General features: G+C 38.1%; 1 protein-coding gene across 2 annotated transcripts; it reads left to right on the forward strand.

Annotated features, from left to right (window-relative positions):
* Positions 1–9,229: 9,229 nt before the first annotated feature.
* On the forward strand, positions 9,230–11,760 carry LOC142541620 (transcription factor bHLH62-like). Of its 2 annotated transcripts, none has more exons than XM_075648109.1 (8): positions 9,230–10,081; positions 10,194–10,364; positions 10,492–10,557; positions 10,657–10,725; positions 10,932–11,003; positions 11,105–11,251; positions 11,362–11,467; positions 11,559–11,760. In XM_075648109.1, exons 1-8 carry the CDS (start codon positions 9,488–9,490, stop codon positions 11,594–11,596), a joined length of 1,263 nt encoding a protein of 420 aa, XP_075504224.1. In that variant the 5' UTR covers positions 9,230–9,487; the 3' UTR covers positions 11,597–11,760. The 2 variants fall into 2 exon arrangements, with proteins under 2 accessions (XP_075504224.1, XP_075504225.1); XM_075648110.1 differs by having other exon boundaries at positions 11,365–11,467.
* Positions 11,761–15,848: the final 4,088 nt, after the last annotated feature.

Raw genomic sequence — 15,848 nt, forward strand, 5'->3', positions numbered from 1 at the left:
AGCCGAGCCTCGAACACGGGTAGCGTTCATCGAACACGGGTAGCATTCATCATGCACCCATTGTCGATGGAAGACATGGAAATTATAAACAACTTTATAATTCTCTTTTTCGGGCTTGATATTAATTTTGAATCTTATTCAAAATGAGGGTTTTTAATTTTGAAAGGTCTCATCATTAATTTTATTTAAAAGCTCGCCATGTTTGATCGTATGTTTGCCGGATTCATGCAATTTTGTTGTTATCATAATAATAACGCACATACTCATTATTTATAACATATCATGCATATATTATAAATAGTAAACAAAACAAGGATGATCAATCGCCCCAATAACTAATGGCCCGTGTGAGCTAAGCACGGGCCTAGGTCCATTCTTAGGGAAATGCATGAGATGTAAATGCAACTTTTACATAAGATTCCAATATTTACATGTCTTCGATCTTCATAATCATCAAGGACACCATCTTCTAATCTTGATCTTCCACTATACTAATATTTACAAATAAATATCCATGGCAAATAGGGATACATCTCATGGGGTGGGATCGAGCCATAAACCAAGCCCATTTTTATAAATTGATAATTATTACAATCATTCAACACAAAATATCCTAGCATACACCAAGCAAATTGGGCTTGGGCTTTTGATCATCCTTCATGCATAATATCACATATCATACACCATCAATTAATTATCACAATAATCAATTGATCCAATATTATATATCTTGATCCAATCACTAACCGCCACGATTATAAACTAAATCAACAAAGTATACAAACTCATTTGTCTACTTTCTAAGTAATTTATTTATAACTGAATTTCTTGTAAATCACCATTTATATAAATAATTAAAGTCCAACTTTAATTATTTATTTTATGAGAAAATATGTACAACATTTGTAAATTTAAACTTAAGGGCCCAAAAAATCATTTTTCGCCAAAAACATTTTGGCTCATTTAAATTCACAAATTGTATTAGTCATCTAATGGCCCAACAACTTCAAGGCCCATGACACTTTGATATTCCAAAACACTTTTTGAAACCCTAGTCATCATCGCCGTCGCCGGATTCCGGCCAACATGCAAACCCAAAAATTTTTATTTTTTTATGCTGTTCGGGCAGCCCAAGGGGCTGCCCTTGCTGCCCGTTTCGAGCAGCACCTCGGGTGGGCTGCCCAAAAAGGCACCGAACAAGCCTTTATTTTAGTTGTTTTGATTGTCTCATGCGGTTAGAAATTGATCTCAATATAATATCATATATATGCTACATAAAATAGTAACCATAGCTCATGATACCACTTGAAAGGAGATCGTTTAAAGTGCTCACTTGCGCAACGGAAGTTTCAAAAAATTTTCATACAAGAAATCGAGCACCCTAAACAATAAGATGTGTAGCAAATACAATGAAACAAAAAATGACATTCATAGTGTGTTTAGAAAATTACCTATCAATCTCAAAGATTGATTATTGGCTCCAACCAAGTTGTAAACAACTTGGCTCTTGAATGGTTGACCCTCTACAAGCTTACCTTGCTCTTGGACTTCTTCCTTGAAATTAGGTCCACCACCAACAAGCTAAATCCACTCTAATTTTGCACTCAAAAAATTAGAGCATTTTTCATTTGAGAAGAGAGTGTTTCCTCAACAATTGAAGAAAAAATGAAGGAGAGAATGTACAAGAAAATTCGGCCATCTAGTTTTCTTGGAGGGAAGGAAGTGTTTTTCTTGGTTTGACAAAAAGTTAAAGTTGCATGTGCATGCCATGCCTAGTTTATTGAAAAAGTTGTCTCCCAACTCTTCACCTCTCCGTGCACATTTTATTTGGGCATATAACATTTACAAAGCCCATGGACTTTAATTTAATTGTCTCAAACAAATTTGAGACCAATTAAACCTTACTTGATTTTACTCAAGACCACTAGTTTTAATAATTATTTTTAATTGGGCTCTACAAGGTCCAATGTTATTTAATTAATTCAACACTTGAATTAATTTAATTATTTGGACTCTACTAGGTCCACTAGTATTTAATTAATTCAAAACTTGAATTAATTTAATTTAGTCCATAATAATGTTTATGAAAATCACAATTTTAAAATACATTATTTGTTTGGCCAACTTTTAATTTAGGAACACTTCCTCAAATTAAAAGTTACATTCTCTTTATAGAAGTCATACTTCTATTTTTATTTGCGCTTATAAACTCCTTTATAAGCCGTTCAACACATTAAACTATTTTACTTCTCAGCGGGATCTAGAAAGTTAGCATTTGTGTGACTCTCAATGGTTCAATGATATAACTAGCCGTGGGTTCACATCTCAATGTGCTTCGGGACTAAACATGTCCTTATATGAGCATACCTCAGTTGCTCCATTCTTAATTATCAACTCCTTAATAATAAGAACGTCGGAACTCAAGTCTGATAGTACCCAACCAATCATATTAAACTCCTAGCAGCATCGCTTACATGATTCCCTAGGTATCAAATGATAGTGCCTGCAAGAACCATTCAATTATGGTTAGCGTACAGTACGGTCCCTTCAACTCATATATCCCGACCGATTCGACAACTATTGGTATATCGAGAGCTGTCAAATAATCGATACTATGTGTCATGTCGTAGTTGCATCGATGATGTAATCTATGAAACCCCTTTCATAATTATCACCATACTCTGATTAGAGATTTCATACTACATATACATGTGATCACATAGGATATCCATACTCGAAGGTAAGTTGTGAATCCCCGCTACAATGCATCGACTCCTATATGTTTCGATAAAACACCCAACCTTGCCACCTGATGACCCATGAGAGTCGGTAAACAGGTCAAAGTGCAATGCTAGCAAATAAAGTCTCAATGTTGTCCCGGGTCATAAGGACTAATGGTGTACAACCATAAACTAGAACGTTTTCACTCGATAAGTGAGAACCACTTGAAAAATCCTATATGGAGGGTTGTTCAGTGCACTCTACAAAGAGCACCTATCTGCATGCTCGGACATCACAATGTCCCCTACCAATGAAACATGGTACTCACATCGCAGATACTAGTCTCAAACTCGAGCGGCCTATATCCTACTTAGCGGCGGCTGAATCGACTAGAAACTGCTTAGAATATATAGTATTCCAAATATGAATTTCATGATACTCATCATATGAGCATATCATATTCTTCCTACTATTTGTATATTCAAGTACTTTATCAATGCAACTAGCATGGGTATACAGATAAAGATGTTCCAAAACAATAATTTCGAATATTATTAAAATAAAGATTGTTTATACATAGAGTTTCATTGTGAACACTCGGTCAACACTTGGCTCGACGGGCATCTACTCTAACAAGATGTGTGCACGCTAACCCGAGGACCTTAATTCTTCTGCACATCATGTTTATGAGATAGGAGTGTTTTAGATATTTTCAAACTATGTAATTTTTTTTATTTTATTGATTGAAAGGAGTTTTTTAGAATTGTTTCAACTACAACGATTTTCAGTATCGAGTTTCCCTTATTTTAAAAAAAATGGGTGATTTACAGTAGTAATTGTATGCATGCATGTACTTGTTATCATCGAAAATTAGTTTTTTTTTAAAAAAATATTAGACGTTTAAATTACCATGGATAATCTTACCTTTACCCACAGTTTTAACTTTAGAATTATCATCAAAGGTGATTCTTGGTACTTTGTGGGTAATAACTTTTGATAGAAGGTTTTTGTTTCCTATCATGTGTCTGGAACAATCGCTGTCCCGAAACCAGATGAATTCTTCATACTTATTCTTCTTCAGTACCTGAAGTCATTGAAAATAGGAACTTGGTACCCTTTTTTATTTTGGTCCTGAACTGATTAGACCTTTAGGGACCCACACTTGGATTATCCTTAGGGATTTTCCTTGGTGTGTCCCATGATTGATATGGTTTGGTGCATAATCTGATAGTGTGTGCAATTTTCTTGGCCGTCTGTCATTGTCAATCAATCTGTACCTCTTCTGAATCGGTCGGCTATTGTGTTATTTCTTAGGTCTTATTTTTGAATGATATCCGGTTGTACTTGGCTTTATGCGGAACCAATTTGTACCGTTATGAGCTGTTGAATTTGGCATGCGTCTAAGCCACGATCGGTTGGAGTTAGCATTCTCAATTTTGACATATCCTATACCATGTCTCCTTCCATTGTTCTCAAGTCTTGTGTTCTGATTGATTTGGACTTCAAGCTCGTTATGTTCATGTTACATACTAGATCTGACAAATTTAATTGATCTTAAACTATCTTTTCTAGCAGCGGTTGAGTTTTTACTTCAGAGGTGCTGCACTCATTGATGTTGTAACATATCCAAGTTCTGTCTCCAGTCGGTTTTTGCATCTCATGCATCCTTCAATAGAAGCAGAAGAATTGTTCCGTGTGTTGATTGTGTTCATCAACTGTTTATTTTCTTTAATCGTGGCATGGAACAATCTACGCATGTCATCATTCTCAGCTGCTAGCAGACTTAACTTCACTTTCAAACTATCAACCTCTTTTTGCTGCGATCAGCTTGAGAGAGCTAACTTGTTTTTAAAATCATGTTTTTCTTCTTTAACTTCATCGAATTGCTGCGATAATCCCTTAAACTCATTTACCATATCGTGTAGTGCTGTGGCAAGGTCTTCTCGTGTAAATTCAACAGAGTTGAAATCAAATACCATTTCATCCGTGGATTCTAAGCCTTCATCAGCCATGAGACATTTTACTATCTCATTGTCGCTTTCACTTGTAGATGCCTCGGAGATGGACCTTTCTGAATTTAAGTCATCCCACTTGTTTTTATCTTCTTATGCAATCAAAACTCGTTGGTTTTTCTTTTTGATAAACTTTTTATCATCTTAGGATCGTCTCCTATCAACTGGTCTCTTTTAATCTTTCTACGGCCGATTATATTCTGCAAATGTCCCTTCTTTCCACAGTTAAAGCAATTTTGACCATCATCTGTATGGTCCTTTTTGAAATAAGGTTTTGTCATCTTGGATTTATTTTTACGCATAAATTTACCAAAATTCCTTACGAATAGGGACATGGCTTCATTGCTCAGTTGCTCAGCCGATTTCTTACTTATGGACTCTTCGACCGGAAGAGTAACTACGGTAGCTGCTATAGCCTTTGTTTGAGAAGTGGATGGTTTTTCTTCAGTTCGTATATCAAGCTCAAACTCGTATGCTTTAAGATCGGCAAAGAGATCGTGGAGCTCCAGCTTGTTCAAATCTTTGGATTCTCGCATCGCTATTGTCTTCACACCCCATTTTGTGGGAAGAGCCCTCATTACATTCAATGAAATTTTACAGTTAGAGTATTCTTTTCCTAGTGAAGTCATTTTAATAATAATAACACAAAACCGTTCATCAAATTCAGCAAGGGTTTCTCCTGGCTTCATCTTTGCATTGTCAAATTTCTGGATAGAAACTTTTAGTTTGTTTTCTTGGGTTTGGTCGTTTCCCTCACATAGTTGTGTGAGTTTTACCCATATCTCCTTTGTAACGATCATGGGCCATTAGGCTGAACCAACATGGGCCTCAGCCCATACCCACGCACCACTACTTGTCATGGATCGTTAGGATGCTAGCTCAACTGGTACCAACACTTTAAGAATTTAGGTTCTTATGCCTGGAGTTCCTGGGTTCAAGTGTTGGGGGAGGCGAAAGAAACCACTTTCCAGGAGTGGGATATTCTATGAGTGGCGGTGCATGGGCATGGGCTGAGGCCCATGCTGGACCAACCTAAAGACCCATGAACAGTAGTGGTGCGTGGGTATGGACCTAGGCCTATGTTGGTTCAGCCTAATGGCCCATGATCGTTACAAAAAAAGGACGAATACTTTAAGAATCTAGGTACTTATGCCTGGAGGTCCTGGGTTCAAGTGTTGGGCATGGGCCTCGATCTTCCTAACGACTCATGATCAGTAGTGGTGCATGGGTATGGGCCGAGGCCTATATTGGTTCAGCCTAATGGCCCATGATCGTTACAAAAAAAGGACGAATACTTTAAGAATCTAGGTACTTATGCCTGGAGGTCCTGGGTTCAAGTGTTGGGCATGGGCCTCGATCTTCCTAACGACTCATGATCAGTAGTGGTGCATGGATATGGGCCGAGGCCCATGTTGGTTCAGCCTAATGGCCCATGATCGTTATATCCTTTGCTGTGGAGCAAGTTTTGATCTTGACAAACATGTTCTTATTCAGAGTTTTGTAGAGAACATCTTTTGCGACGTTGTCAAGATTCTCCTTCTTCTTATCCAGCTGTTCGTTCAAATCGATGATTTTCCACCATTTGGGGAGCACCTTCAGTTGTAATCGCAGCTACATTAACTTTCAAAATCTTCATAGGCCCGTCAGTGATGACATATCATATGTCATCGTCCTTGGCTGCTAAATGTGTGCATGCGAATCTTCCAGTCATCATAATCTTTTTTAGAAAACATAGGAATTTTGTATAAAGATGGCATGTATACGTTGTAGATATCGATGTTTGAGAACACCCCGCTCTGATACCACTTGTTGGGATCGGGAAAGAGTTTAGAAGAGGGGGGTGAATAAACACTTTGAAAATATTTGCTTTTTAAATTTGTTTTCAACCGTTGTTAGGCGGTTGAAAGTTTTTTCTCAAACGATTAGAAATATGAACCACTTGAAAAGTATGAAAAATGGTTCAATATTTCTAATGATAGTTTCAACCGGTTGTCACTCTAATCAACAATATAAGGTTAGAAATGTAAGAGCTTGCGAAAAGTAAAGACACTGAGTTTTTATGGATGTTTGGAGAAAACACTCCTACGTCACCCCTTCTTCCTCTGCAGGAAGGATTCCACTAAAAGACTTTAGTTTTACAAAATTCTTTGCAATAATAGCTCACTCCAATCAAGACTTATCACACTGTCTGTTTTGGAACTCTTAGTGATCACATTACACTTCTGGATTTTAAGAACCCTCGGCTCACCAGACACCACTATTAATCAAATAAGCAACATGTTACTGATGTAAGTAAAACAATATGATTTAGTAGCACGAAAATGATCTCGAATGATCGGATATCTTTCTGTTGAGTGCGTGCTTGATGAGCGATGAAGTATATGATCTTTGATTGTGCTCAAACTCTTAGGTACGCAGACTTGAATTAGTCACGCTGTGAAAGCTTGATGATTATGTATCTCGTTGATATCTTGTGTGTGTACTTGCATACATCCAGCTCTGCTTATATAAATTGTCATTACAACGGCCGAAAAAGGATGAGCAACGTTAAACTGTAACCTTGGAATGATATGTCACTATCAGCTTCAAATACATTAAATATTCTTCAACAAGGCATTTAATGTTCTCTTTGCTTAGCATGCATGACTTTGAATCTCGTTCGTTGAAGAGTTACTTCTGAATATCCTTTTATAGCAACTGTTTTCACCATCAGAACTTGTATGCTATAAGTATTCTTTCTTTTCTGGGATAGTGACATAAATGCATATCAATATTGGGACTGGTGCAGAACATTGTTAATTTGAGCGATGCAAAACCATTTGAATGTTTTGAACCGTTCAGAGAATGTCTTTCATTAAATGAGCAATAAATAGCTCTTTTTATGACTCGACATAATGTCTTCGAACAGCCGGTTGGGAAATTTGAGCTTCTTCTTCTTCAGACGGTTGAATGTTACGCAGTCTAAAATTCAAGCGGTTGAAGACTCGGCGGTTTGAAATTCAATCGGTTGAGCTGGTTCCTTTCTAGCTTTTCCTTATTTAGGCGGTTGAATTTTTAGTCAAGCGGTTTGAAGACTCGGCGATTGACCTTGTTCATGTTATACACAAAAAGATTGCAGCTGTTTTCTGAAACAGTTAAGTGTTGGAAACAGCTAAGTGTTATTTTGATTTTGTCAATCCCCAAAACTCTCAGGTAATTTCCTTAACAAAATTGACTTCAATTTTGTACATCCAAACAAATAAATAATCAATTCAATCACAACTTCAAATTTTCAAACAGTATGCTCTCACATATGAAACCACTCAAATATTCAGGAAATCCTTCTCAACCGCGATCCCGTGCTCAAACCTCTCCATTTTGTGAAGCATCCACTGAGGCAGTGGATGTCATCAAAACCTTTAATTTCAAACTTGTCCACCATTGAAAAAATCCGTGAGTAATTTCGCAAATGAAAGTTTGCCTCTTGTAGCACTGTCCACTTGTATATATGCACCCTACATACAAATCAAATCAATTTTAAGCAAAACAAGTTGTCCTTCTGCAGTTCTGCTAAACATCTTCCACTCTTAGCACAACATAGTTAGTTAAATATGCACAAAAGTACAGTTAAACGTGGAGTGTAGTAGTGTACTTGAATGAATAACCTTTTCAAGACAATGAAGTGCTAATTTATAATTACAAACAAACACTTAAAAATCAAAAAGCTAAAAAATATATTTTTAAGTCAAAATAATATTTCATGTTAATTGTTATAACAATAAACTCTATTTTTTTTAAAAAAAAAAGAAAATTATAATTTTAATCATGTAAATTGGTATGTTTTGAATTTTAGAAATGTAACTGTCAAAATTTTGTTTTCACCAAGTAACTTGAATTTTCTTTTTTGTTTTGGTCATTCTTTTGGTCTGAAACACTAAATACACGGAATATTGCTTATTTGATACCGATGTTCTCTTATGTGGTACATCTGACGAGAAAAAAACATGTACGAAATACATTAAAATTTACCTAAAAAAATAAAGAGAAACCACAAGATTTTTTCCTGTTATTTTGAAAAAATGAACATGTTTGATTTTAATTATCTTTTTTTTTTGCTTAGATTAATTTTAATGTGCAATATATTCTCACCATATGAGTGACGTAGGAGATCATCAATGTCAAACAAAGAATATTTGATGTGTTTATTGGCTTCCGATGAAAAAATAACCAAAATCAAAAATTCTAACTTGCTAAATGAAAACTAAACGTTGACAAATTACATTACTAAAAATTAAACAAATCAACTTACAATACTAAAATTAATATTTTCACTTTAAAAGAAGGCCAACTTAATAAGTAATTTTTTATTTATACATTTTGCCAGCTTGAATTTTGTTTTAAATCAACTCAAATAATTAAATATTTGTGTACAAAAAACTCGATCATTTTAGTTATTCAAAAAATACGAGGAAATTTATAAATATTTGAATCATAGAAATGGAGATGTCAAACAATTCCTTTCCTCCCCTGGTAACTTGATCGCTTACCTTACTTTTTTCTCTTTCCCATTCCCTCTCTTCTTTTCTCCTCCTCACCATACAACTAAATGGAGAAAGAATACTTTCCAAGCAATGGAATCCCACAATTCCAATTCGAAAACACAATGCCAAATGCATGGAATTCAGTGAATTGCAGCACTGTGCAGCAATCTTTCTTGGATCCCAACTCCTCTGCTGAACAATTCCCACAATTTCGAGTCAGCTTCTTTGCCTTCAATGGTTTCCTCCAACAACTCGGCCCTGTCAGGAGACTGTTTCCTCCTTGGTGAATTGATCGGGAAACTTGGCGGCATTGGTGGCTTCCGACCGGCCTCCGGTGCGTCGAATCGTTACGCAGGAATGAACAATGGCAGTGCTAGTGATCCCTGTCATGATCCAATCGACATGCCCACATCAGCTTCCAAGTTTTCTTGCTTCGGCAGCAGAAGTTTAAATGGCAGAGCAAGCCCACCATTTGGCCAGAACAATGCTGAATTATTACAGCACGAATTTAGTTCTCCATCAATGGCGAATGGGAAAGTACTGCCAAGAATCTTGAGCAGCCCTTGTCTGAAGAGAGATGGATCTTCGCTAGAAACCATGAATTACAGTCAAGAATTGAGGCCTTTTGATGCGGTGCCATCGGGTTCTGACAAGAAAAAGACTAGATTTTCAGGGTCGTGCATGAACTCCAATGAAGAATCATCTTTTTCCGAGCAATTCATCCCCGGCGCAGAAACAGGCTCAAAAACATCAAGCGAGCTCGATCATCGTAAAAGAAAAGTGAGTTCAAGTGTACATTCCAAAGAAGATGTTTCGATTATAGCTAAGGTAGATCCATCATCAATCATTCTCCTTATTGGGATCATTCAGGCAAGATTTAAGAATGTTCTGAGTTGAAATAGTGTTTGTTTTTCCTTTTTATTTCAATTTAATTTTCAAGGGATTAGATGTGGACGAGGAAGCAAACACAAAACGTTCGAAAAAGTGTATAAAGAGTGGCAAAGATGTGATTACAGATGCTAAAGCAGAAACAGCCGAGCCACCAAAGGACTATATCCATGTCAGGGCAAGAAGGGGCCAAGCCACTGACAGCCACAGTCTTGCTGAAAGAGTAATAATCCATTGTGTCTTTTTACCATCCATTAAATTTTTTATTTAATAAAAATATACCTTTAAATTCGAGAAAGGCCTATATCTGCGATCTTGGTTTACGACTGTTTTTTTCGTTATTCCGGTAGGTGCGGCGGGAGAAGATCGGTGAAAGGATGAAACTTCTCCAGGATCTTGTGCCAGGTTGCAATAAGGTGTGTGAAATAGGGAAGTTCAAATTCATTGAAATTCTTATGTTAAAATAAGAATGTAGTTTATTAATTAGAATTTTTCTTGTTAATTTTTCGTTTCAGGTTACTGGAAAGGCACTGATGCTTGATGAGATCATAAATTATGTGAAGTCTTTGCAATGCCAAGTTGAGGTAGAGTGAATAAAATTATGTTTAAATGTGACGACTTCATCATTTGACATATTTTTACTTTTAAAACTTTAAAATTAAGAAATTTGAAGTGAAAATAAATGGTATATTATATTTGAGATTGGGTCTCACCCCGATTCACAGGGGGAACTGCCGTTGGGACTAAATGGAATCCCTTAATTTTTGATTTGTTGGTTAATATTTTGCAGTTCTTGTCGATGAAATTATCCTCGGTGAATCCAGATCTGGATATTAACATTAGCAATATTATTTCCAAGAATGTGAGCATATTTTTATCTTTAAACTTTTAAAATCTACTATTTTTTTGGGCAAAAGATTTGATGAGTTTAATATGAACATGATTTATTTATCCTTCATGTAGATACTTCAACAAAATGCAATCCTACAACCACAAGTCCAACAAATGTTGTACCCATTTGATCCCTCAGCATTTTACAGTCACCAAAGTGCTCAACAACTAATTGACCCTCTACCTTCTATTGATCCATTTGGTGAAATTCTTCCTCAGGTAAACTTTGAGCCTCCTCGTACATTTTACCCATATGATCGATAATAAAACTCGGAATAAAAGTTCGTTTTAACTTCTTTCTTGCTGTGAACTTAATATATATGCACCAGCAGTTTCGAGCATTTGGCGAAGACGACTTGCACAGCATCGTTCAAATGAGTCTTGGCCTAGAAGATCCTGTCAAGGACTTGACTCTTCATCCTCAAAATTTTCCAGGTAGAATTCACTTGTAGTAAACTTTTTAACAAGAAAAAGGACATGTACTAAAGTCGTTATTTATTGATGAGTATTTATTACTTTTATGCAGTTCCGAAACAAATTTGTAACACCAAAGTTAGGAGGTGACCACCACTCCATTCATTTATTTGCTAGATTTTAGGCCCCTGGCGGCCAAATAAGAGTCAGCTCAGCTGTATATAAATGTCCAGACCAATTAAGCCAACAAACTTTTTTTTTTTTACTATTACTATTAATTTGTTCTTTTTGATTGTGACTTCCAAATATTTCATGGCTTGATTTATCAATATCATATATTATTTTGATCAATAATAATAATCGTTAGATATGCAGTGAAATTAAAACCTCCACTATAGCATCTCATCAACATAGATTCGAGAAGTTATTCGTCTAATCTTGCTTTTTCTCTAAGTATTTTATCAATTCTAAATTACTACCATTTTACTTTGTCACTTGAATAAAATATTCAAGACCTTCCGGCACTAAATGTCATGACATGCGAAATATAATATACTATATTATAAGCTGAAATGATTGACTTTTTTCTGGCAAATTGGTGTTTCTTTTTTCTTTTTTTTTTTTAAAGGAAAAAACAACTATACATGATCCCTAATAGATCCATTGCAATCGTTGTCAAGCATTTTAATGGGGTTTGGTCAATTATACAATAATCGCAATTCATGGTGGTTATAATTGCTAATTATATTGTTACCAGCTGTGTACGTGGGGTACTTTTTATCTTTTAAATTTGTCATTAATGCAAATAAATGGTTATTACTCCAATTAACTTTGGTTGGTTAATAGTATCCAATTATCCAACCAAAGTTAAATAAAATTTATTTTATTAAATAGAGTTTTTAATTATCTCTGTTATTTCTTTTTGGTTTTTTTTTTTCCTTTTAAAAAAAACAGCAATTTTTCACTGAAATATATCAAGGACTTGGGATTATAATATATATATATATATATATATATAAATAAATTTCTGTAGTATACGTTGACAAATTAAATTATACAAGTAAATTATTAAATTTATATAAATATAGTTTAATTCTTAATTTTATTTTATTAATAAAAACTAAATATTTATTATGTTTTAAAATGTAATTATTGAAATTGACTTTTATTAGTTTGATTAACTCGCAAATCTAACTATTATTCTTCTGACAGTTATAATTTTTTTTTTTAAAAAAAATAGAAGTTCAAATTGTTTCAAAACATAACTAAATCAAAATCAAAAATTTAGAAACCAGAAGTAAAGTTATATCCTGATAGTTGGATTTTGATTCCATCTCTTTTTAAAATATTTAAACCGTTGGATTTAGATTCATGATTGGATGCTATCTGTGGATAGAGATAGGCATAAAATCTCCCGTTTTGATATATTATCTACCAACTATGTACATTTTTGTGATCACTAAATTATACTCACATGTTGGACATTGATACTCACGGGAAATTTAGGATTCGATTCCGGCAAGTGTCACTAGTACAGACGCAAGGTTTTGAAATTGTCCTGAGCCTGAAATCACGAAGAAGACCGTTAGGAGGGGGCCAGGAGGGTGTCCTGGCGTAGCCCCTCCGACGCTCAAGTCAGAGACTGAGGATATATGGGGGGAGCAGCTAAGAGTGCTGCTGAAAACAATATATTGAATGAATCAACTGAACACTCAAACATGGTATTTATAGGAGAATACCTGGGCCCTTGATGGGCCTGTCTTCCATTTGGGATAGGGATGTGCCAGGGATAGTGGGCCTGATCTTGATGGAGCCATTCCTGGGGTATCACCAGTCTCCCCCTCCCAAGTCGAACTGAATCGTAGGTTCGAAGTTCGATTAATTGTGTTGTCCTCGGTTTACAAGGCGTGAGTTGTGCATTTTTCCTTTGCTGCTCATTAGTCTCCATAAGTTTGGAAACAAATTAAATCACCTTCCCATTTGAAGGTCCAGATCTACATTAGGCTCCCTTACTCGCCGACCACAACCTCTTGCGCTCGTCGCCTCGCCTACGCCCTTGCTACAATCTTGCCTCACAACCACACCTTCGCGCAGCCCTCGCCCGTCCTCGCGCCATAGCCCTCCTCAAACGCATGTGCAGCCTAGTCCTATCGCCTTCATCTCGCCTCGTCCCTGCCCTTCTCTCCTGCCATAACCCACGCCCTTGCCCCCTCCGTCTCGCCCACACCCCGCGGCGCCACAGCCCTTAGCCCTTCCTTGAGTACCTGCATAGCACAGCCGCACCCCGAGTGCTCGCCCACCACGCTTCACACTCGCCCAGCAGCCCTCACACCCTCGCCCAACCGCCCGCACGCTCTCGCCCACATCCGCGCAAGCTCGCCCTCACACCCTCGCCCAACAGCGTCGTCCCTCTCCCTCGCCACTTCGCGCACCCCTCGCCCTAGCCACCTCCTCGCCTACCTTACCCCTCCCTGCCGCCAATGCCCTTCGCCCTCGCCAAGCCTATCCTCGCCCAACAGCATCTCCCCTCGCCCTTGCCATTCACCTCTTGCCCTTCTTGTCGAGCACAGCTCTCGCCTGCTCCTGCCGACACTCGCCCCTCCCGTCTCGCCCCTTCGCCCTCTCGCCCAAGGCCCCCTCGCCAGCAAGCCCTCGGCCGAGCCCCTAGCCGTCTCGCCCACATCACTCGCCTCACGTGCTCGCCCAACAGCCTGAGCCCACGACCTGAAGAGCTTTTGTGGGCGTTGCCCCCAAACCCCCACGACCTGACCGGGTAGGTCGATCCCCGCGACCTGATCGGACAGGTCGATCCCCGTAATTTTTGCAGCGGCAAACATCGTTCGTTAACGACAAACCAAATAAATTTTTCTAATAGGTATGCCCTCATCGCCCCTATCTTCAAGGTCCTCTACTAAGCTTTTGAAAGAAAATAATTCTCATTTCCTCGTGCCCTTGTTTCCTCTGCTAGAATAGTCCTTAGTAGGAAAAATAAAACTTCAACCTCCCACACTCTAACTCCAATGCTAGGTGATGTCTTAGCAGGAAAATAAAACTCTCACCTCATCATCTCGTAACTCCTCTGCTAAGCCGGGCCTTAGCGGGAAAATAAAACTCTCACCTCATCATCTCGTAACTCCTCTGCTAAGCCGGGCTTTGGCAGGAAAATAAAAATTCTCCACTCTCACACTCTAACTCCTCTGCTAGACAACACTTTAGCAGGAAAATAAAAATTCTCCACCATCACCCTCTAACTCCTCTGCTAGGCGACGCCTTAGCAGGAAAATAAAAATTTCATCTCGTCATCCTCTAACTCCTCTGCTAGGCGATGCCTTAGCAAGAAAATAAAGATTCTCCACCCTCACACTCTAACTATTCTGCTAGGCAACGCCTTAGCAGGAAAATAAAAATTCGCCACCATCACCCTCTAACTACTCTGCTAGGCGACGCCTTAGCAGGAAAATAAAAATTTCACCTCATATTCTCCACCCTCAACCTCTAACTCCTCTGCTAGGCGACGCCTTAGCAGGAAAATAAAGATTCTCCATCCTCACCCTCTAACTCCTCTGCTAGGCGACGCCTTAGCAGGAAAATAAAAATTTCACCTCAGATTCTCCACCCTAACCCTCTAACTCCTCTGCTAGAAGACGCCTTAGCAGGAAAATAAAGATTTCACCTCAGATTCTCCACCCTCATCCTCTAACTCATCTGCTAAGCGACGCCTTAGCAGGAAAAAAATGATTCTCCACCCTCACCCTCTAACTCCTCTGTTAGGCGACGCCCTAGCAGGAAAATAAAAATTTCACCTCAGATTCTCCACCCTCACACTCTAACTCCTCTGCTAGGCGACGCCTTATCAGGAAAATAAAAATTCTCCACCATCACCCTCTAACTCCTCTTCTAGGCGACGCCTTAGCAGGAAAATAAAAATTTCACCTCATATTCTCCACCCTCACCCTCTAACTCCTCTGCTAGGTGACGCCTTAGCAGGAAAATAAAGATTCTCCACCCTCACCCTCTAACTCCTCAGCTAGGCGACGCCTTAGCAGGAAAATAAAAATTTCACCTCAGATTCTCCACCCTCACCCTCTAACTCCTCTGCTAGGCGACACCTTAGCAGGAAAATAAGATTTCACCTCAGATTCTCCACCCTCACCCTCTAACTCCTCTGCTAGGCGACGCCTTAGCAGGAAAATAAAGATTCTCCACCCTCACCCTCTAACTCCTCTGCTAGGCGACGCCTTAGCAGGAAAATAAAAATTTCACCTCAGATTCTCCAGCCTCACCCCCTAACTCCTCTGCTAGGCGACGCCTTAGTAGGAAAATAAAGATTTCACCTCAGATTCTCCACCCTCACCCTCTAACTCCTCTGCTAGGCGACGCCTTAGCAGGAAAATAAAGATTT

This window comes from Primulina tabacum, chromosome 4 (genome assembly GCF_025594145.1).
Source record: "Primulina tabacum isolate GXHZ01 chromosome 4, ASM2559414v2, whole genome shotgun sequence".
In the NCBI taxonomy this organism is placed as follows: domain Eukaryota; kingdom Viridiplantae; phylum Streptophyta; class Magnoliopsida; order Lamiales; family Gesneriaceae; genus Primulina; species Primulina tabacum.

Excerpts from the sequence above, each read along its gene's own strand:
- LOC142541620 (XM_075648109.1), top strand. The coding sequence starts at position 9,488 with ATGGTTTCCTCCAACAACTCGGCCCTGTCAGGAGACTGTTTCCTCCTT. Across the intron at positions 10,365-10,491 it reads GCCACAGTCTTGCTGAAAGA|GTGCGGCGGGAGAAGATCGG; the intron begins GTAATAATCCAT and ends TTATTCCGGTAG. Across the intron at positions 11,252-11,361 it reads TTGGTGAAATTCTTCCTCAG|CAGTTTCGAGCATTTGGCGA; the intron begins GTAAACTTTGAG and ends TATATGCACCAG.